The sequence below is a fragment of the Rousettus aegyptiacus genome, unplaced genomic scaffold (genome assembly GCF_014176215.1).
Source record: "Rousettus aegyptiacus isolate mRouAeg1 unplaced genomic scaffold, mRouAeg1.p scaffold_m13_p_14, whole genome shotgun sequence".
Lineage (NCBI taxonomy): Eukaryota > Metazoa > Chordata > Mammalia > Chiroptera > Pteropodidae > Rousettus > Rousettus aegyptiacus.
Window position 1 is genome coordinate 12,865,064 of NW_023416289.1, and position 24,514 is coordinate 12,889,577.

Below are 24,514 nucleotides of genomic sequence, written 5' to 3' on the forward strand. Positions count from 1 at the left end.
GAGCAGCATCTTCTCATTTCCTTGACCCACTTTTACTTCGTTCTTAATGAGCCTGATTACATTTGAGGTGTTAGAATGGAAAAGAAAAACAAAGAATACTGCCATTATATAGGAATCTGCATTCAATTCCAAAATTCCATGACAAATATTCTTGTCAAATAATATTAAAGTAAAAATTACAAGGCAGCTTTGGATATGTGAAAGTTTGCCCTTGGAATTGACAGCCAATTTGTGTTAATATTAGCTTCCTATAATCAGTAAGAGTGCTTATCTTGAGATTATATTTATCTTCATGCATGCTAAATCCTTCTCTCTCTCCCGGAGATTACTCTAGGAAAGGAGAGAGATTCACCAGTATAGTAAGTACACATGAATTATATAGCTACACTCAAGATAGTCTAATAAATGACAATATTTAGAGAAGACGAATAAAATAGCTATTAATTTCAAGTGCATTATGTTCGGCCCCCATCCAGAGTGTCCTGAGTACAAATACTAATCAAAAAATAGATAATGTATAATAGAATTGTAGAGCTAGAGGAGACCTTAGTGATAATTGAATCCAAACTGTTCATTTATAAAAATGCTAAACTGAAACCGTAAGAAAAGAGGCTCATAAATTAGAAAACAGAATTCTAAGTCACAGTCTGTTTGTGGCAAAGTTACAGCTAAAAACCCATGTCATCTTTTCCTGAACACATCTTCAACTTTCAAATAGTTTTTTTAAGATAGTGTTAAATCATAAAACGCTATTTGTATAGATTACTCAGCAGGCAGTATAAACGAGTCAGCACTCAAACTTGCTCACTGGGTCTTTTAGCTAAAAAATGAAGTAGTCAGGTTTTTTCCAAGATTAACGTGATAAACTCACCATGTATGAAAGCAAGTGAGCATTTCAATTCACATTTCTAGAATGAGAAAAAAAGCATAAAGGGCAAAACACAGATGATAACGATCTTGTAGGAAGGTACGTTTTATGTCTATTACTTTACCATTAACATATTTCAAAAACTCAGGCCAGAGTCCTTTCACCCTGCCATGATTCACTTTTTCTATATCAGACATAAGACTTTAAAAAGAAAATCAAGGATCACTATTTAACTCACTAGAGTTTGTCCTCTTTGACCAGTATCTTCCCAATTCCCACCTAGATAGCAAATGGTGCTTTCTAAGCCATGGGAAACACAGGAGCTTGGACAGTCACAGCCACTGTTTCCTTCCCTCTGTCGTAGGCTCGGCGGCAATGGTTGGGGGAGGGTGGTTGGAAAAGCAGTACAGTAGCCCCAGCAAAGCTAAAACTAACTAAAAAGCATGAAATAAGGATACTGTTTTTTTGCCACGAAAAGTTATTTTTAGATAAGATTGTGCTTCCATGTGTCCATCGCTTCAGAACTTATTTCCATATGAGTGGCTTAATTCCATTTCTTTGGATTTCAGTTTGTTTATAATGTAAAATCATAAAACCTATCCTTAGGGGGGTATTGTGAAAACTGAATGAATTAAAGTATGGAAAAGGATTTTAGATATTATAAAAGCTATACGAATTTGAGAAATAACTATTCTTATCTAATGTAGAACTTGACAATCATTTTCACCAGCTTCAGAAATTAACATGGTACATAGCAAAAAGCAGGTGGTCAATAAGTGTTTAAGTGAATTAGTGTATGCAGTAATTAAAAACTCCTTCCAAGACCATTATCTTATAACGAAATGGATTACAGGTAGTGGGAATTCAGAAAAATGACCACTGTGCCTTTCTGAGTCTGACCAATACATGCCAGAGAACCACTGTGAGAGTTAATGAGATAAAGCTCACAAAGCAGAAAAGGCTCTGAGGAAATAGGCTCCTCTCAGAACCATCACTTTTGAATGTATACGACTACTACATCGATTGCACAAAGTCTGAAATAAAGCTCAAAATTCAAGTGGTGATAACAGCCTTGTGCTAGTGAAGAAAACTGAAAAATTCTTAAACTTGGATTATTTTGCTGAAATGTTTGGTGAATGAACAAAATGTTTTGATACTATACACGCAAATCTTTAAAAATGCCTCAGTGCTCTAATTTTACAATTACGTTTTTATTTTCTAATGGTAGAAATCCTAGAAGAAGAAAAGTGTGAAACAAATACTATCCCAGCAACAACGCAAAGAGAATGGCTGGAATGAGTAGAAAAGCGTACACATCTGAATCACAGTAAGCCCTTTAACAGGAAATGTCTCCCTTTTCTATGTGGGTTAAAAATAAGAACTAGAAATCTCTGAATACATACGTGCTGGGCTTTCCCGGCTCATGCAAAATTAGAAGAGCCCAGTCACTCTTCTCTTATCTGCTTTCTCAATCACCTACAGTACACCTTCTTCAAGAGACAAGAGTATGGTTCCTTGTTCTCATGTAAAATAACTCACTCTGCAAGAACTAATGAATCTACTTCACACATCCAAAAACATGATAAGACAGTGAATAGAACTTCTAAGACTCTTAAGTCATGAAATCCTATTCTAATATTAAACATAGCATATTTTAATTTACAATTAACAGATAAGTAACTCTTATTGAAGGTTAAAATAGATGTTTCTAAGAGTTCTATTTGTGTTTGAAGCCACAACACAGTGTACAAAAACCCTAAAACAATAGTATATCTTATAGTACAATCTGTTGGAATGGGGAAGAAAAAAAAAAGTACAGAAGAACATAAAGAAAATATGTGTAAAGATCTCATGGTGTTGGACAGTTATTTTCCCGTTGAATAATCATTTACTGATCAAACCTGTTAAAGACAAAATACTGGGAAACAAAAGATGATTAAAACACATCTCATGTCTTCAATAAGCTCAGAATAAAGGACACAAATATGCAGTCACCATTCTCACTACTCATTAAATATTCAATATATGCCAAAAACAGAGTTGTGTTTTCTTTATTTTTTGTCAGCAAAAAGGATTTATTCAGGAAAAAGTAATGCAATCTGCTCTTTGCAAACATGGCTAGCCATATACATAAACTCTAAGTGTTTTGTTTTATGTGTATAATTTCATTTAATCTCACAAAAACCCTATTAGATAGGTACACCATTACTATTTCACAAACGGAAAACAAGGTCTTAGAGAAGGTAAAAAACTTGCCACTTACCATTCTGCCATTAAATAGCAAAGATGAAAAGAAAGACCAAGCATGTAACTACTACAGTTTACCAATGAACAAATAATTACAACTCAGTATATTAAGCACTGTTACAGAAATAAATAAATATATATATATATATATATATATATATATATATATATATAAATGTATTACACAAAGTAAAAAAGGTAACATAAAAGAGTGCTCAACTTTGAAGGGAAATGGAGTCAGTCAGGAAAGGTTTCGCTCAGGAGGGCCCTTGATCATTGAAAGATAACCAGAAGTGCCACAGGCAGACAAAGTGGAAATAAGCAAACCTGGCTGGGGAAATAACACAGACGCATGGAGGAATATGAAACATTCAGAGAAATGTAAGTAGTTAAGGGCTCAAGGTGAAAAACAGTGATCTGTTGTTGAAGGGTTGCTGATGGGTTGTTGTTATTAAAGGTTCTCAGACATCATGAAAGGTAGTGTTGGTTGTTATGGATTACTTCTCCTTTAAGAGATGCCAAGGTAGGTGTACGAAAAAAGTACCCTAAAAACTAAGACTTTTCCCTCAGAGCAGAGCTTGAGATCACTACTAAAACACAGATCAAAAACTTCACAACATGCTAGATATATGTGTATTTTTTAAAATAACTTTTGAGTAAGGAAGGGATCTCATGCATCAAAAACATCACATTTGTTGTGAGCAGGACATTAGTATAAAATGTGTATTACAGGGCTCCTGCCCTTAGTAATAACACATAATCAGGGAAAGGGGCTGTCTCTGTGCACTCCAAAAACACCTGCACAGCTTACCCCAAATTTGGCCTCTTCCTCTCTCAAACTAATCTAAAGTTGCCAGAATCTTAAAATTCTTTGTTTGGGATCACTAAGGGGCCATGCTGGTCAAATGTGAAAGTAGGCTGGAAATGCTAGATGTAGGAAAGAGGAACAGGTAAAAAAAAAATACCACCCAATTAAAAAAAAAAAAGTCATTATTTCACTCACATCTACCAAACAAGATGCCAGAACAAACAACCAAGGATCAGTAACAAGAGAGGTAAGGAAAGAGGAAAGATTTAACTGGAGGTCTTTTTCCCTGGGCTACAAATGGTCACAGGACTTCCTTTCTGTGAAACATGAATTCTGGTAACAATTACCTAGGATAGAACTGAGGGCAGTTTTAAAGTATTTAATATTTCCACCCTGAACTCTAAGAAAGTAAACTGAGTCATGCATATGACTCATTGCTAGGAGGTACATAGCCAATTAAAAATATAATTTGAGGGTAATGAATCAGCATATATCCAAAATATGTAAAGAACTCATGCAATTCAATATCAAAAAAAAAATCTGATTAAAAAATGGGCAGAGAACCTAAATAGACATTTCTCCAAAGAAGACATACAGATGGTCAACAGACATAGAAAAAGATGCTCAATATCACTAATCATCAGGGAAATGCAAATCAAAACCACGATGAAATATCACTTCACATGTGTCAAAATGATTATTATCAAAAAATCAACAAATAACAAGTGTTGGCGAGGATGTGGAGAAAAGGGAACCCTCGTGTACTGTTGGATGGATTGTAAATGGATGCAGCCACTATGGAAACAATATGGAGGTTCCTCAAAAATTAAAAATAGTACTACCTTACAACCCAGCAATTCCACTCCTGCATATTTACACAAAGAAAACAAACACACTAATTTGAAAAGATATATGCATCCCTATGTTCACTGCAGCATTATTTACAACAGCTAAATATGGAAGCAACCTAAGTATCTGTCCATAAACAGAAGAATGGATAAAGATGTGGTGTACGTGTACACACACACACACACACACACACACACACACACACGAATATAGCCAGTCATAAAAAAGAATGGAATCTTGCCATTTGTGACAATAACATATGGACCTAGCAGGTATTATACTAAGTGAAATAAGTTAAACAGAGAAAGACAAATACCATTTAATTTTACTCATATGTGGAATTTGAAAAAACACAAAACAAATGAACAAATAAAACAGAAACAGACTCATAGATGCAGAGAGCCAAGTGATGGTTGTTAGAGGAGAGGGAGGTAGGGGGATAATGAAAAAAGTGAAGGAGAATTGGAGGTACAAACAACCAGTTATAAAATAAATAAGTCACAAGGATGTAATGTGCGGCACAGGGAAAATAGTCAATGATATAATAACTTGTATGGTGACAGATGGTTAGTAGACACTGTAGTTATAAAATTGTAAGGTATATAAATGTTAAATCACTATGTTGTACACCTGAAACTAATATAATATTGTATGTCTGCTATATTATCATAAAAAAATAAAAATAAATAAGTAAATGATAAAAACTTCTACATACCCAAAAGCTCAGTATATAAAGGCTGTGACCATATGTGAATGACACAGCAGTAAGATCACTGAATAATTTTTATTTCCACTTCCATAACTGAATTCAGCCCAACAGTCAAACTAACAATTTGAATTAGTAGAAAAGCAATTTCATGCCAAGAAAAATGTGGTTAACTGGAGAGTGGAAAATACTTGCTTAAACCACAGACTATTCAACTAAAATGGATTATTGAAGAGGCCGATATTGCAAATTTCCATATGTTGGTGGATCATCTGAAAACATTGTACTTCAGTTCAAGATTGGATGTTCTTAAATGCGTTTGAAGTTTTCCAAAGCTTAAATCTGCATTTAGGTTGTGGGTAATGTATTAACTTGAGATCCTTTCTTCCCACAGAGCAAAATCAGTGACTCATCTGTCCCGGTGAAGAATTTGTGCTCCTGAAAGAATTTTAAATCTATGTTACTTAAGGCCTGAGGTACTATGTCTGAAAGAAACTATGGCAAAGTCTGACTTCTTAGAAACTATTGTCTCAACATGTTTCTTCTTTTGAGGAGCAATAAAATTCCATATTTGGAATATGAACTGATGGCATACAATTCGATGAATCTGGTGCCTGGTGGGAGATTTCTGGTGGGACTAGTGACCACATGGAAGCAAATGCAGCTGAGTCACAATGCTATCTACCCACTCTGGTTCCTCATACTCAGAGCAAAGACCAGTCACCTATGTCAGCTTATAAGACAATATTAAGGGGAGTTTCTCTAGAAACAACAGATTCCTACTGCAATTAAAAAGGGAAGGAAAGGATTTAAGGAAACTATTTTAAATGGAAGAGAAAAGGCAGAAATCCGAAGGTTAACATTACTTTTAAAAATACCAATGGTATAAAATTCACAACCTACATTTGGTATGAATAGTAATCACCATACTACCTTTTATTATAAGCTCTTTAGAGGTAGGTATTTTTGTTCAAAACAGTGCCTACTAACAGGGGACATGTGAGGAGTTACTCCTGCTTTCTTCATAAACTTGGAGGTAAAAATTGGGAGGGAAAAGAACAATGAGAAACCCTCCTAGCCAAAAGAAAGAGGAGACAGCCCCTTAATGAAATAATAAATGGCTGCAAATAAGTTTGCCCAGGTCATGGTTAAATCTGATATGCTAGTAAGGGATCACAGAAAGGCTAGAAACAAAAAGATGTAGCTGAACATTATAGATACTCAGGTAAGAGCTGGCACTATAGGAGCAGATGACCTAAACGTGGGGTATAAATGAGGGAGATGAATCAGGGCCCGGTCTGCTGGGTTGTTTCACTGACCTGCTCCTACACTAGCTAGCACCAGTTTCTCCAGATGGGCAGAATGAAATCCGGAAACAATTTTCCATCCAGATACGAAATATAGAAGGGAAGGGATATTAAATGCTTTTCGAACACCGATTATGTGCTAGGTACATTATATAAAATATTTTATGTAACTTTCACAGTCATTTGACCTAAAAAGAAACTAAGAGTGTAAGCTATCTTCCTGACATCATGCAGAACACTAGGTCAACGCTATTTCTACAATACAACACAATCACTGGCACAGATTCACTTGAGTACATTCTGTTTAATAGTCCTTTTTCTTGCCCTGAAAGACAGGCAACCCTGGCCTGTGCTGATCGCCTTACTTTGTTGACCTATGGATTCCTGGACCTTTTACTTTTCCCTAGAACACAATAAGCCACTGACTTCCTAGCTCTTGCCTGGATTAAGGCTCCCAGGCTGTGCCTGTACTGGCCCACGACAGCTGTACAGCTCACTCCTACTACTGCTGAGGAGATACTGCTGGCACAATATCATGGAAGGGGCATGCATAAACAGCCAGCAAGTTAAAAACACGTAAAAAGCAGAATTCTACGGAGGTCAAGACTTTTCTAACTCTACCATTCTCACTAGCGGAAAGGATATGGAAAAAGTCCACGACAGTGGATATTTCAAAAATGATTTAAATCTTTAGAATTTTTTATTTTGTAAGCAGCAGCTTTACCTCTCCAATTACATTTTGCTCAAGCAAATATTAAAATTCACCTTTCTTCTCATAGTAAAAGTGGATTGTAGCAATTCGCTCACCAGGCAGAACCAGAGAGGGCAAGATAAAACTGATTGAAATGAAATATTTTAGGAAAATAAACAGCAAAATTGATCGACCTCACATAAATAATTAAGAGTTGATTGTTCACAGAAAATGTTTTAACCAAACTCAAGATTACCCTCTTTAAGAAATCCAAAATAACTGTTCAATCTTTTTTTCTGAAAGTCTGAGAATAGTTTCTCAGGCTGGTTTTTAAATTTTATTTTACTGTTTGTTTGGTTGTTTTCATTTGTTTGTTTTGGCATATTGTTGTTAATAAATAAAATTTAACAGGATTAACATTCCTTTCAGCATACTCTGGTCTGTATCCTAACCTGGTTAACACCCAATGATTTAGCAACATTTTCCCAACTTCAACTTAAAAATGTATTCCTTTCATAAATTTTAGATTTCTGCAAACAGATAAAATGAATACCTCTCTAAGCAGTATAAAAGGATTTTGTGTATTTGCCTCCTTAACTCTTTCACTTTCACCACTTTTCCGCCCTCCCCATTCAGCACATCAACATCAAAAAAATAAAGTAACCTCATGGTTTAAGTACAAAGCTGCATTTAAGAGTCTCACGAATTATAAGACCTCAACTTTTGGTTCAACGCACTCTCTCCCATTTAGTAATGTTAACAAGTAACCCTTTTGGTTCTCTGACAATACCATCACAATGCTGACATTGCACAAGATTTAAATCAAACGTAAAGAAGGCATCAAAATCCTTTTAATAAGCATGCATTCATATATAATATCATTATAACAGGTGGCAACTCTGAGGCCAAGATGCTGTATTCCTATGGCTTTCCTGAATATTTTGCTTTAAAACCAGAAAGTGTGATAGGGAGTAACTATAAAAAAACAGAGGGGTGGCTCGATTTGTCTGAGATTTAGTGAGGCTCCACTGAAGAGGGAACACAGTAAATGAATAGGAGGCAGCAGTGTTCAGTAAAGTTTTTGGTAAAAGCTACAGAGCAGTTTTTTACCATTACCCCCACGATGAGAAATAATGAGGATCTTTAGGGTTCAAAGGGTTACTTGTCAGTAAGCTGGGCAAAGTAATAGCAAAGAAAAACTGAACGTAAGAATATTCACAACAATTTTACCTACGGCATTCAGAAACTGAAAACAATCCAAATTTTATGAACAGGAAAATTATAGTATACTTGTCTAATGGAATGTTAACCAGCACTGAAAAATAATCAACAATTGATACATATAACAACCATGAATCTCAAAAACATGATATTAAGGGAAAGAAGGCTCATACAAAAGAGCGACTACTGTGTGACTCCATTCCTACAAATTTCAAGAACAGACAAAACCAATCTATGGTGAAAGAAATCAGAAAAGTGGCAAGAGCAATTGACTAGAAGAGGCAATGAGAGAATCTTCTGAGAGTGACAGAAGTGGCCTAGAGCTTATGTAGTGGTTACACAGATGAATACAATTGTCAAAACTCATACAGAGTACCTAAGAACATATTATTTTTTTAAAAAGTTAAGGAATCAGAATTAAAGTGATAGTGATCCAGCACAAAGAAAAACTAGACGGCTTTATTTTATTTGAATTTTAACACTATATATTTTAATATGCTAAAAGAGTAAAATATAATGAACATTCACATATCCATCTTTATCAGTCTTAACATTGTCATATTTGTTCAGTTTTATTTCCTAACAAAAAGCTCCTCTGAACCTCTCCCTGACTCCATCCATCTTCTTTTTGCCTTAGCAGTAATCATATCCTGAACTTAATGTATCACAAATTTGTTGTTTTTCTTATATTTCAATTCTACGGGCCTGAAAAATAAATTGCATTGCAAGAGCACTTTTAGGTCACCTATATTTTATTTTTTTGTTTCTTTTTTGTTTTTCTTATTCTTTGTTTGTTTAGGTCAACTATATTTTAATGCCCTTTTTATCCCTGAGGTTTGATGCTCTGTAATACCAGTGATGTGACCGGCACTTTGGTAGGTGCCAAGAACAGTCTAGAGGAGCAAAACACCAGACAAAAAAATAATTTCCTACCAATGTACTAATGCTAAATGAGATTTATATTAATTTCTTTGCAAAAGAAATTTATTCCCCACCTTGTCAAAATATTCCTAGCATCTAAATTCCTAAACCATGGAGTAAATTTGCTTAACAATGGCCAACATAAATAAATACAATATTTATGCAAATAATTTTCCAATTTCTCATGATTTTTCACACTAGAAAGGGCAAAGAGGATTACTTGGCATCTAAGTCCTAGACTTTGACCTTACTTTGCAATCTTCATTAAGAGAGTCCTGCCTTCATTCACTAAAGAACAACGAAGAAACTTCAAGTTAGGGCTCGCTTGGACAGCACATATACTAAAGAAACCTCAAGTTACACAATAATCAGTGACAAAATTAATTGCAATCTAGATGGGTCAATATTTATCTCTTCTCTAAGTGATTCTTTTTTGTTTGAAGAAAAAGATCGTTTTAAAAATGCTGCCTATGTTAGCCTAAAGGAGATGAGTAACTAGTTATAGTGAAAGGCGGAAAAGAAAAAGCTGATTTATCTGCAAATCTATTAATATAAAATCTATTATCTGGCACTTCCATGCATCTCTATTACAACAGTAAAGTTCACAATAAGGTATTATAAATCCTGAAGTACCATCGGCACGATCAAAGATTCAATTGTATTTAAAATATTTGTAGTATTAAAAATAATTTAATTACATTCTAATTCTCCACAATCTATGTATCGGTATATAGTTGGCTTATATTAACCACAATTCTTCGTTCTCTGATTATCTCATATTTACAATTCTAAAATATGAGAACTGGAAGGCATCATACTTTCAAAAGATAAGAAATGTTAAGACTTGTAATGCTGAAATTATTTTTCCCAAGGTCACACAGAGAGCTAACGGCTGTCAGAAATGCTTTGCTGTTATTTTCTCCCCAAAATATCTTGACTTCTCATGCTTTAGTTTAGAACCAAAGCATTTTTGGCACCAAAAGACTCAGGTAGTTTCTTTAACTACTTCCTGAGGGTTAGAGATGCCTTAAGGATCCCACAGACTTCCTTTGAGACCCAAGCACAGAGGAAGTAGGAGGAAATATGAGAAATAAAAGAATAGTGTTAAGAAATTGGTAGATGGTAGAGAAATAAGAGGGGGCTAGATTTTCTTCCTCCCAACTACAAGAAAAACATGCAAGGAAAACATTTTTCTTGTCAAAATACATCTGTGGAAATATACATACAAATATGGTTGTCTGGCACTACTTACTAGACCTGGCTGCTAAAAACAAGCTTGGCAGCATTTAAAATTATTTCATTTATTTTCAATATAAATGCTTAATACTAATCTTGTGAATACCATCATAATTCCATATCCTAAAATGAAATTAACAAGTATAAAAATCAACTCTATTATATTGTATGTGGACAAAGCAGATTAATACTAAAATTATCTGTGGTGAACAGTGAATTTTTAGAAATTCACTTTAACATTTTTTTTTTTGCAAAATTTATATTTGCCTAGAGCCAGCTTAATTTTTTCAACTTTACTTTATGCTCGTTGTTAAAATAGTTTTATTCCAGAATGTAATTAATAATCTTTGAAGAGACTAATACACAGTGTTTACCCCTAGTACTCTAAAATATAGTAAAGATTACTAGTGATTTTTTAAAATGTAGTCAGCTCTCGCTGCAATGAAAACAGCTAACAATACATTTACTGGCTAAAAATTACAGCAAAATAAGAAGGCAAATCCAAGACAGTGTTCTAGTCACATACAACTATCAATTGTGCCCAGCATAAAAAAATTAGAAATGAAAAGACTGGGAGACATTAACGATAACCTCCAGACAGACACGACCATACAGAATCCAGAGCATAATTTCCTGTACACTAAGCCAATCATAACAATAAATCCTGTTGGTCTTTAGATTTGCGAGTTTCTTAACCTCAGCTGAGCCATCAGAAAAGCAGTCTATTATAATGTTAAATACCAAGAGCTGCAGGGTATAATAAATCTAATTACCTTGCCTCTGGCACTCCTGGCCTCAATTTCTTCACATTTAAAATGGGCATGATGTTACCTGTCACGCGGGATTATTAAAAGAATAAATGTAAAGACCTTTAGTAGAGTAAGCTCTCAATAATGTCATCATTATTTGTATTGTTTTAATTTTTAAAAATTTATAATCTATCAACAAAAACATTTTAAGCTCTATAGCTTTAACATCTGCATTATTGTAGTGGACATAAGTCTGCCGAGCAACCATTCCATTCTGCACTTTATAATGTGGTGAGCCTGCCAGTCTCAATACACCACAGATGGGCATGTGACCCCGGCCTAGATCACAGTAGTCTACATCACCTTAGAAATAATGATAGGTCCAAAGGGTAGACAAGGCACAGCTAACGAGAGTCTTTCCCATTAGAGCTAGAAGAAAAACTTTTCTTTTTTAGCAGGGGTGACTAAGGTAGGGCAATATATTTCCAGAACTGCCGGGACCACCTTAGCTGACTATACAGAGTTAGACTCTCTATAGCAGATGTTGCAGCCAAGATAATTTGAGCCTTTGGATCGCTCCGGACCTAAACCTAGATCCACCCCCGGTCTTAGGAGTTATATGAGGCAATACATTCCACCTCTCCTTAGTTTGGTTTGGGTTTCTGCAACCAAAATAATTCTTACTAAAAAAAAAAAAAGTGTCTATTTTGGTTCACTTATTTTTTACCATGTGCCAGCTACTGTTTCAGCACTTTACAGGTATTACCTCCTTTAATCCTCACAACAACACGTGAGAAAAGCACTTTTGGGTTTTCTTTTCTTTTTTTTTTTTTTTAGGCAAAGCAACCCTTAGTTGACCTCATAGATTGCAAGGGCCCTGTCAGCTTACAATCCCTTATTTTTTATGCCTATAGCACCTGGTCTTCCTAGGTGGTCTCCCATCCAAGTACTAGCCAGGCCCAACCCTGCTTAGCTTCTGAGATCAGACAGGATCAGGCTTGTTCAGGGTAGCATGTCCATAGACAAAAAGTGTTTATTTTGATAGGCAAAGATTTTTCTCTGTCCCAATCTACCTCTAACTTTAAGGTCTGTCCCTGAGCTCTATGTATTTTTGTTGTCCTTAATTATAAAATGATAATCATAGTGCACATTGTGAAGTTGCTTGAATTTCATACAAAAGCAGTGTTCAAAATGTCACTAAAATAAATGCTAAGAATAACTTATTATTTACTCAAGAGTTTTTAAAAAGCTCTAACTAACTCACCTGTACCCAAGCAAATTTATTCTGCTTGCTTTCTTTTACAAGTATTTATGGAGTTTCTATATCTCTAAACTAATATGGCGGTTTCTCATTTAAGCTCTCATTCTGTAACCATCTTCTGATGTTTTTAGAACATAGTGGTGGACGTCTGTTTTATATCTCTGCCTAGCATCCATGCCCCCCTTCTGGTAACATCATATTGATTCTCCTTTGAGAAATCCCCACTTTCAGTCCATGTGGGAGGCTGTGCAGGAGAGGCTGCCAATTCTCAGGCTCCAAAGTGAGTACCTGATCGAAGCCTTGTCAATCCAATGCCATATGATTGGAATATAGATGAATGTGGTCCAGAATGACTGGGAGAGATATTACAAAGACATTAGTTCTCTTTAGGTTAATTTATGAATTTAATATAATTTTAATCAAAATACCAAAGGATTTTTTTAAAAAAAAGAATGATAAAATCATTCCAAATTTTACCTGGAGAATTAAGTAACTATATCAGTCTGCAATTATTTATTGTTATTTTTCAAATTTTTCTTGACTGGTATAATAACGTTTATTAGATATTAAACGTTAAAGGTACAACATATAGTATGGTATGTTACAAAACACTCAAATAGAATACAACAGAAAATCTAGGATCAATATCATAGAATACAAATAATTAGGTATATAAAAAAAGATGCACTTCAAATCAATGAGGAAAGAACACGTCATTTCTACAGTGACAGGTAGGTAGCATGTGTATTGTACCTCACCCCAGCACATTCGCTGCAGACATCACTAATGAAGTAGCATGCTTTCCTACTGAACCTAGACATGGCTTTGGAATCTTTCCCCACATGGCACTCCAGGCAGCCTCATAAATCTAACAGATAATGCACACAAGAGGATTATTTGAGAAGTAATGTTGAGACAATCAGCTATTTGAAAAAAATAAAGTTAAATCTCCACTGCACACCACATGGCAAAATAAATTCTACATAGATTAAAGAGTTAAATGTAAAAAATAAAACCACAAAAGGACTAGAACAAAGCTGTTGCAAAAGGTATTCTCAGAAACAGAAAAGCTCTGAGATGAGGAGACAAGAGAGGGTGTGAGAGAGCGGTGAGCCTCAGCACTGCCTTGGTTTTTAACATTTCCAAGGCCTGGTGGCTCAGCTTTTCCTAGAGTCCTTGGACCTGTCTGGATCTTTATAAAACCTCTACCCTTTTATTTGAACTAGCTTGATAGGTTTCTGTGCTTTTTAAAAATTTTTGTTAGTTGATTAACTCGTTTTACTAAAAATAAATAAATCTATAATTTTTCTGAGTCTCTTTCAACAACAACAAAAAACCGAAGCTTCCCTTTTCCAAGTGTGAGTTGTAACATTTCATATATAGATGACAGATTAATTAAGTGGAAAGACACACGATTCAACTTGCTCATCTCTATCTCATTAAATTTACTTTTCATAAAAGCGTTCTAAATAATTTGAAAATTTAAAAACAAGAGGGTCAGAAGGTGGTAGAAAGAGAAAATGCTGTGGAAAGGCCAAAGCAATAAAAAAAAAAAATACACATCGGGTATTCTTAACTAGTTATATATCAAAGCATTCCAGCAATGTCTTAGGAGCCAGTCACAGAAACAAAACCAAATTTGAGTTTTGTAACTCTTTACTCTTTCCAAAAGGCAAATCTACTGACACCATAATCACTGGCACTTTGTTCATATACAAAACTATTTCATGAGTTTTGTTTTCACACAGAGATCAAACACAAATTTTCTGAACAAATCGGTGTATTTTCCTTAGAATAGTACTTAAATACAATAACTAAATTAACTGTATTTCTCCAGGCACAAAATATTAAATTCACCTGAACACACTATCATTTCTCCAGAGGAAGCCAAAAGCTCATTTCTCTCATCTAGAAAAAAATATCCTTTAAAGGAAGGATATGTTCTCATGCTGTGTGACTCTATATAACGTTTATAAACTAAAAATTTTCTTCTTACTCCCCACAGCCGGCAGAATTACATTGCCTAAGTGCTTTATAACAAAGCTAAATGATATAAATTTAACCCCTTCCCAATTATTCCATTCCCTCCACCCCCACCCCACCACCACCACCACTGGTAACAACCAATCTTCCACAGTCCCTAGATAGAAATCTCAGGACTAATTCACTATATCCAGTCTGCTCCCACATCCTGTCATTTCTTCCTTTAAAACAGTGGCTCTCAATTTTCCACCCCAATATCTCTGAGGAATCAAACACCTGTGCTAGTAGCACAGGCTCAGTGCCAGAGATTCTTTGGGTGCACAGGAAGTCAGAAAGAGGCTGTCTGAGTAGGAGAAGGTCCCCAGTGGATTCTGCTCTCCTCTGGCAAGAACCACCTATTTTAAAATATTTCTTGAACTGAATCTTCCTCTGTATTCCCAGTGCTACCACGACCACCCCCACCCCTTCAATGATTATCACCTCTGGTCGGGACTGCGTTTTGCTACAACAGCTGTAGTTTTCCTACCTTTGGTCCTTCCTCCTTGCATTGCATTCAGTGCATCCACTGCTGCCAACCCAAAATTCTGTTCCCATCATGTCACTTCCTGGCTCACAAATAGATTGCATCAGTTCCCCACCCTTTCTATCTCTTCAACCTCCTCTCCCTCTGTTGGCCTCTTCTCCTTGCTGTACAAGTATGTGCTAATTCTTTCTCATTTAAAACAAAATAAAAAAACAAACCACCACAAAAGTAAAACCTTCTTTGGACACTTCATTCAACTCTAGTTACCATCTTTGCTTCTTTTATTTTTCTGAGAAGCTTTTAAAAAGCACAGTCAACTTACTGCCTTCTGCCTCCGTCACGCTGCTGAAACTGCTCTTCTGAGCACTCTTAACAATCTTGTTCTCTGATTACCAAATCCAAAGGACTAGTTAGTTGTTCTTGACTTTCCTGCCTTCTGGAGCATGTGAAGATGCTGATCACCTCTACCTCTTTGAAACTCTTGCCTCCCTGATTTCTATTGCACCATTTGCTCCAGACTTTGTCCCTACCTTCTGGCTCATTTCTTTCCAGATTCCTCCTCTTCCACTCTCACTTTAAATGGAGGAGTTCTGCGGTCTTCCATCCTAATTCTACTTCTCTTTTTAATTTGCACTCTCTCTCGATGATTACATCTCAAATCTTCATTTCCGTTCTGACATCTCTCTTGATTACAGACCGGTACTTCAAACCAAATACCGGCCTTTTGCACCAGGGTGTTGCACAGGTAGCCCGAATTCAACATATTTAAAATCAAACTTCTTATCTTCACCCAAGAAGCTAGTGCTTCCCCCATTCATTTTGGTTTCATAGTTATCCACTTTCCCAACCCAAAACCCTAGGAGCTATCCTCCACTTTTCTCTATCCCTCAGCTCCCAAACTGATCATTTAAACTTGTTGTTTATATCTCCTTAATATTTTTCAGCTTCATAGTGTCCTATCTAGTCTCATTATCCTTGGGTGTTGCAACACCCTCATAACTGCTTTCTCTTACCTCAGGCCTTGAGCTCCTACACTCCATCTGCCACTCTGAACTTTGCAAGACATCACTCTAGCATTTGAAGCACTTCCTCATTTAAAGGACTGTAAAGCCTAAGTGCCTTCCTAGGCCTAAAATGTTTAATGGTACACACTCATCAGTAAAAAAAAATGAGTGGACACCCTCCATCTATGAATATTTATTAATGCATATGTCATAAAATATATATAAAATATAGAAATCAAGAAAGAATAATAAGGTAAAGATGAAATAAATACGAACATCCCTGATGAAGTCATACTATCATTAGCTACTATACAAGTCAAAGGACAATACATTAATGATGTGTTAATCCACATTTCAAATAGCCTTCTTGGCAATTTCATTTTTTAGGCTGTTTTCCTGACAAATATGGTCAAAGAGCTACTACAAGAAATGTCAGCTCTATCGTTTTGTTATTGTTTGTGGTGTCAGAATTATCTTCAATCCATGGTTTCTTTGTGCAAATCTTTAAGCCACTTGTTCGCTGTGTAAAGACAAATTTAATTAAAAGCTGATAATGCAAATCCACTCAGACTCAAGAAGTAAACTGCAATAAGTTGCAATATGATAATAAAGACAAATAAGTCACTACTCTCAACCCCTCTGCTTTGTGAAGCTTCCATGCTTCCCTCGAGACATCACCTTGTATATCGAATGTGTCATGGCACCATCTCAAAAGACTAAATGAGAGACCCGGTGTCATCTACACAATATTAATAAAGCTCAAGATCTTCTTTTTTCAGGTTGAAAAGTAATTATAAACATCACTTAGAGACCACTGCTTGGCACTACATACAAGGCCCTTGATTTATTTGGCCTTTCCGGCCTACTCTCCCAGTACACACTTCCCATACCTTATCTGCTTTCACTTCTCTTAACACACCACATACTTACCACATTCTCATCTTTGAAGTGCTATCCCTTTACACTTCTCTGTCTCCAGGGCACCATGTTCTCACCTCTTTTAAAGCACTTATCACAATCTGCTATAACTGTTTCCTTACTAGCCTAAAGGGCAGGGATGACTCCCAATTTTGAATTCCCAGTAGGTACTTAATAAATGTTGACTGGAAGAATGAAAAGAACCAAATTCCTTTGCTGACTTTTAAGGTCTTGCATAATCTAGCTCCAAAATATATACACCGACCAATTTTCTCTCCTTAAATCCAATCCTATTCTCCTCACTTCCTATCATATATCATGTTCATTTTGACTTTTGCTCAGGTTACCCTCTCAGCTTAGGCTGTCTTCCACACAGAGAAGAGACATGTCCCACAAGCCTCAGATCCATGAAGTCATGCTCAACTCTTGACTTGCATCCTTCAATGTGGCAGTTTTCTCTCCCCAATTTTGGTCTAAGTGCTTTGATGCCAGGGTCCACGTTCAACTTTTTTGCACGCTGATCTCTTAACACATTGCAACATGATGATGCATAGTAGATGCTAACAGATCTGACCGACTGGTTGTAGACAACATGATACAAGGGAGGAAGAACTGGACTGGGTTTTAGTCCAAGTTCCACCACTAATTAGTTAAACATGCCACTCGACCTCTCTGGTCATTAATTCCTCCTCAGGAAGATGAGATTTTGCAACTTTTTAAATTCTAGGTAAGATTTTCCCTCTTGCCCGAAGGAAACATTAAAAATTTTTCTCTAAAAATCAAAGAAATTCTGAGACCTTTGGTAACTCAACTTTAATGAACTTCAGTGTAATCGTCTGTAAAACAAAGATAAACAGCCCACCACTTCAAAGGATTGTGTAAAGGTCAAATGAAAAAAAAATACAGATAAAAATGCAAAGATAATTTTAAAATTCTGATAAAAATGCAAGGCATTATTATACTATTTAGTGGAAAAAGCAAACAAGCAGCATTATTTATTTTTCAGATAAGACAGTGTACTAGTCTAGCCAAGGAAAGTGATTGGACCCTTAAATCTGTTCCATAGCCACAGGCTGTACCTCATCTCTTTAAGTACAAAGACACACATTTGATCACAAAGTAAAGTAACCTTTATCCCAGAAGGTCTACACAACAGGAACTATATCAGTTCAAGTTACTGAGTTATCAATTGAGATCTAAATTAAAGCCTAGTTATGGTTTCTAAAAATGTTCTTAGAATTTTCATAACCACTCTGTATTAGAATAAACTTCTCATATTTTGATAATAATTTGAGGATATTTTAGCATGAAAGAGACTCTATAAGAAATAATCTGGTTACAAAAACATAGCTTCTCATATAAACATGTCTAATCATTCAAGTGAAATATAAAGAGGCTAAATAAAAAAACAGAAACACAAATGTCCTGACAATTTAGTTGTTCTTTAAGTGCTACATTAATATACACCAGCCTCATGGAAAATGTAAAATGTTTCCCTAGAAGACTCTCCACTTATTCAACATACAATGAAGAAAGTGGCAGTGAAGGAATCCAAAGTAACTTCTTTAATTTAGTAGCCTAATAATGTCAGCAGTATTTGTTACATGTCCCCTAACATATACAACGAGCCATATTATGTATAACACTCAAAATCTCTAACCATTCTACATACAAAAATTATTTTTAATTCTAAAGTTATATTTCATACCAACCCACTTCCTCTATACACTTAACCATTTTCTTCTTAGTAGATCCGATAACAATACTTTTAAAATCATATTTACGTAATAAAATGATTTTCCAATATCATTCCAATGAGAATTCCTTCAAAACTATTGATCTTTTCTCAAATATCGAACCTTAAACTGGACACTTAATATAGTTTTTCCTAACCTTCTCTAGAACACTTTGATGTATAATCTAATTCGTATTCATTTAGCCAATTTTACAGCTCTAAAAATATAAATTCTAGAAGCTTTCTGCATAAACCCTATTTCTAGCACCCAGGATATTGTAAATTCAACATACAATATCTGATAGGTAAGTAGTCACCTTTTATGCTTATAATCTGGATATCTGCAAATCTTAACATCGATGCTAACAGTCACTAGCCAAAACTACAAGTACATAGTAAACAACCAGTTTTAAGGTTCTGAACAGCAAGTGTGCAGGAAAAGTCAGATGTATGGGAAACTAAATGCAAAAATTTTTTTAAAAAGTTGCTTTATACCAGAGATGACAGAAAAACAAGAAAATAAGATTAGAAAAAGATGTTGGCATCCAAGAAATGCAAACTCATTCTTAACCTTTTCACCTAAAATAACTCTTACTCTTATCATGTATTTCTTTTCAAGTAAAATAGAGCCTTAGCTTCAACAACTTGTTAGCCTGGCTATTCTGAGAGTGTCTTTGTTAACGCAAGGCACACCTTCATGACAGAGTCCTACCTTCCTCATTCAGACTTTGTTTTTTGTTGTTTACCGTTGTACTCCAGTCCCTAAAAAAAGGGCCCAGCACATAAAATGTCAAATAAATAACAACCTTTGAGGGAGGCATTATCACCATCCTGGTTTTACAGATGAGGAAACTAAGGTTTAGCAAGGTTAAGTAACTTGCTAGGGGTTACAAACCACTAGCTAGAAACAAGCTCCTGTTTGACCACAAAGTCCTCAATTGTACTCTACCCTCACTCAGCAGAATACCTTCTTAATGTCTCTCCCTTGAGTGTCTTTACTGGTGGCAGCTTTCTCTTCTTAGGGGAAGGCTCGATTCAAGCTTCAACTTCTGGATCAACCTCTTCCTAGGCACTGTAACCTCTGACCCCCACTGTGGTCTTCTACAGATCTCTCCTTCCTTGGTGTCCTGTTAACAGCCCTTTGCTTTAGCCTTTTGCTGTACTTATTTGTTATCTCAACTCCAAACTTCCTGAGGGCAGGAATTAGGTATCCCCAATCATTTCTGGCACAGGGCAAAGTTGAATAAATGTTAAATGTATAAATGAATAACCCCTACCAACCCATAAGATAAATAGAAACGCTTTAACTAAGTCCCCTAACCGCAGGCAACCAGAGACTACAGCTTTCTTGGGCTTGGGGGTGGCAAGGGCATGCCTGAAATTCCCTGCCCACACCACAAAAGAGCATCACTGTGCTATGTTTAGGCAGTTTTTCAAGTTTTGAGACATCTAATGAAAGGACAATACAGTTCCAAAATTTTAAGAGTTATGCATAAAAACCTCTCTTTTAAAAGTAGCCTACCTAGATGGGACATCGGCTCTCAATTTTAAATAGTTTGACTGGTTCAATTAAGTCACTGTTTTCAGTGATTTTTGCTTATTCTAAGTAATTTTATTTTTATATCCCCTGGCTTGGAAGTTCAATTTCATACTCCCCCAACATATAGGGACAAAACCTGCTTGTCTTTTCCAAAGTGGGAAAATAAAGCAGAACCTGTGTGTTAGGTAAAAAGGCATTCAGTAAGATGTTATGCCATCGTTTGTAAACCCTCCTTCTAAACGCATATGTGGTCCATTTTAGACTAATGAATACTAGATGATTTTCATTTAATTGCTATAAATAGCAGCTTCAAATTATATTTAAACAAAAACTGGATTTTTAAAAACTATGGTGTAAAGAGTTGAAATGTCTTCCCATCACCACTAAGTACTATATAAACAGTACCATATTCAAATTCTGGCTCTATGAATAGATAATCAAATGCTTAGCAAGGCCAACTTTAAGGTATATGTTCTAGGTAAATGATTTTTCACATACACACCATCCAAGCCACAATCTGTAATTTTACTTCTTTTATTAACACTAATTTGTGAGCAGTGTCTAGTCCCACCTATAAGTGAGACATAAATAAGATTTATAAATAGGATATTATAAAGTGGGACACTGGAATTTCACAATTGGAGCATATTAAATCATTTACTTGCAAACTAATATTTTGCCAAATATTTACCAGCGATTTCGAAAAAAATGAAAATCACCTTGCAGGTTGGACTTTTGGCCTGTTTGATTGGTCTCTTCCTATCTCCTGCTCCCCACCCCTTCCCTCTGTTCTTTCTCTGCCAGGAATACCCTCCTGACTCATCTCTGCCTATGTCCATCACCTCCTTAGAGACCTGGCTCAAGATTCAGATCCTTGAAAAAGTCCTCCCTGCCTAATCCTGATTTCCACTAATTCCTAATTTTGCATTCCCTTGGCATTTATACATAGTTTGCACTACTTAATCAAGAACTTGTAAGTTTCACATTTTTCTTTCATTTCCTCAACTAGAGACCAAATAGATCCATCATCTTTTATATTCTCTCCTATATGGCCTGCAATAAATGTCTATTGAATGACTGAATCACCAATGAAAGAAAGCCAATTGATCAAAAACTGAAGTAAGCAACTGGTCTCTCTGATCACATTTACAATACTCTATCACCTCCAACATGCACGATTCCTCCAAGGAGATGAGATTTAACTCTATCTTAGTTCCATAAATTCACCATAAAAGATACAGGTGACAGACCACATATATATTAAAGTAAATAATACTCCTGGCTATTATTCAAACACATCTTGCGATTTAACATTTCAGACTTCTAAAAGCTTAAAGCCTTGCAGCAGCACGCCCATCAATGGAAGGAAGCTGGCACCAGTCTCTTGCAAAAGGGGCAAAACTCTAGTTGGCAGTAAATCTTCAAACACGTGAGCCTCCACTGTTAAACAAGGCTCATTAACCACACAAACTTGCTGTTTCAGCTTTCTCGCTTCAAGGAAATGCTATGATCTCCTTTGGTTATTGTTGAGAGTCAACGATGGGTTAAATTCCCATAAATTAACCAGCGTTTTGGTGGTTCGCCCAACCATACCGCTGGCAACGGTGTAGACGAATTTTTTTTCTTTCTTTCTTTCTCTTTCCTTCTTTCTTTCTTTTCTTTTTTTTTTTTAAACAGACCCGCCCGCCCCGGGGAGCCAGAAATGAGTGAAGAAAGCGCTAACCCGGTACTTCTTAGGAGGAAAAAGGAGACCTCCAGAACTCGGCCCTCTAGTTCTTAGAGTCAGCTTAGTATGCAGAGGCGAGGCTTCGAGCGCGGCTGCTTTTTCCTAAATCTCAACCGAGTCTTCCTTAGGGGACTGCAAGCCACACTTCGGCGGCTGCTCAACTTTTCCTGCAAGGAGCATCAGTTTTTCCATGCTCTAAGTCACGGCAAACCGGGTCCGGGGAGAGCCTGGCCACACCAGCTGAGGGGGAGACGAGGCCTCGGAAGGGGAGGGAACGGGCTCGCTGTGCAAAAGGGGCAGGGTGGCCGAAACAAAGTGAGCGCCAGCCCGCCGCCCGCCGCCCGCCGGCCCCGCTCACCCTCCAGCAGCACCTCCTTGCCCGCGCGCTTCAGCGCTTGCACGGCCTGGTCGTGGGTGGCCTGGCGCAGGTCCGTGCCGTTCACCGACAGGATGGCGTCGCCCAGCCGCAGTGCCCGGCTCTGGTCCGCCGCCAGCCCCGGGAAGATCTTGGAGATGAGGATCGGCATCCGGTTCTCGCGGCCGCCTTTGATGCTGATGCCCAGGCCGCCCGCCTCCTGTTTCACCACCCGCACCCGGCGCACCGGCGGCGACGCGCCCGCCTCCGACGCCGGGCCCCGCGGCGGCGCGAGCGGGCTCGGGGGGCCCAGGCCGCGGCTCGGGCTCCCGGGCAGCGAGTCGCCCGCGCCGCCGCCGTTCGGGAGGCCGTTGAAAGCGGCCGCCGCCGGCCCCAGAGCGGGCTCGGCCTCAGCCGCCGCGGCGTCGCCCGTCAGACTCAGGCTCTCCCCGCTCAGTTCGGCCACCACCCGGACCCAGCGCTCCCTGAGGAGCAGCTCCACCAGCCCCGCTTTGGTGGCCCGCGTCCACACCGCCATGGCCGGCCCCGCTCCCGCCGCCGCAGTTGCCGCAGCTACCCTCATTCCAGTCAGGCAGCTTCAGCGCTTCCCTCTTCGCGCCCGAGGGGGCGGGCCCGGCCCCGCCCCCCGCGCTGATTCATTATTCATGAGGCTACGCCCACCTCGGGGGGGCGGGGAGAGGAGCCGCTTCCGGGAGGTTAAGGAGTTGCCCGCAGGCCAGTCCTTTGCAGCTCACCGGACGTGGGCAGCAGGATCGCAGTGGGGGTCCATCTCACGTTCTCCTTACGTTCGCCACCGACGCCCCCCACCCCCCACCCCCCACCCCCCACACAAACTCCTGACCTGTACCGTGCAGTTCCCAGGAGCTGCGTGGGCACGGAAAGCAAGATCAGTTTCGAGAAGCACTTTGCAAGCCTGCAAGACTGGGTTGCACGTTCATTCTTGCATTGATTGGTTCATTCGGATCTACTTAGGGCTCTGCCGCTGTGCTCTTTTTGAGGCCTGGAGAGGAGCTGAGTAAAATGTACCGCAGCTTATAGCTAGCGGTCTAGTAGAGAAGGAAAAGGAAGATCCAGCCAACCTGGTGTGATACTATGTGGTTAAATGACACACAGAAAACGCCCTGAGAGCAGAGTAGAAGCAACATTCTGTTGAGCCTGGGGTCAGCTTCACAGATATGACAATAGAAAGCGGATAGGTAGGTGGAGCAGAGGGAACTGCATAAGCAAAGGTCCAGAGACATGAATCTGCTTTGTAGTCACCTGTTTACTTGCCTGTAATGCGAGAGGGGATCGTAGCTTGTTCAGTCCCTGCAAGTACGATTGGAATAGGACTCAAAGATACTTGTAGAACGATGGTTACTTAGGAAAAATTTTATAATGCCAGTGTGAACAGAGCAAAAGATCAGTGGAGGCAGCAGGATATGAATGTGAAAAGCCTCAAAAAATCAAATATTGAAGAGTTTGGACTTGGTTTCGCAGATCTGATTTTCTTACCCTGGAGGCATTTTGTTGGACCAACTATAGATGGGAGGCTCCAGAAATTGTATGCACTCTGCAGAGCCTACAATGGCTTTTATCAGAAAATATGGGTGATGCAATCCACCTGCTTCCCCCAGCTTCGTGGGCTGGAAGAGCTGAGGAAACCGGGGCTCAGAGAGCCAAAGACTCTGGCCCAAAGTCCACAGTAAGGAAACAGAGAAAACTCAGATCTCCTAGCTCCCTGGTTCAGTGCTTTTCTTTACTATGTACCTCAGACTTCAAAAATGATGGTCCAGAAATCACACTGTTGAGATCTCAGCAAAAATATAAGGTCAAGGTGGACTCTGACTTAACTTCATCAGTAAA

General features: G+C 37.9%; 1 protein-coding gene and 1 pseudogene across 1 annotated transcript in view; both read right to left on the minus strand.

Annotated features, from left to right (window-relative positions):
* Positions 1-23,264, minus strand: part of SNTB2 (syntrophin beta 2) — a 79,787-nt gene extending 56,523 nt beyond the window's left edge. The window contains exon 1 of the mRNA XM_016164730.2: positions 22,652-23,264. Coding sequence (XP_016020216.2) covers positions 22,652-23,231 — 580 coding nt within the window. The 5' untranslated portion in view covers positions 23,232-23,264. The remainder of the gene's footprint in view (positions 1-22,651) is intronic.
* LOC118611925 lies at positions 12,509-12,627 on the minus strand (annotated as a pseudogene).
* Positions 23,265-24,514: the final 1,250 nt, after the last annotated feature.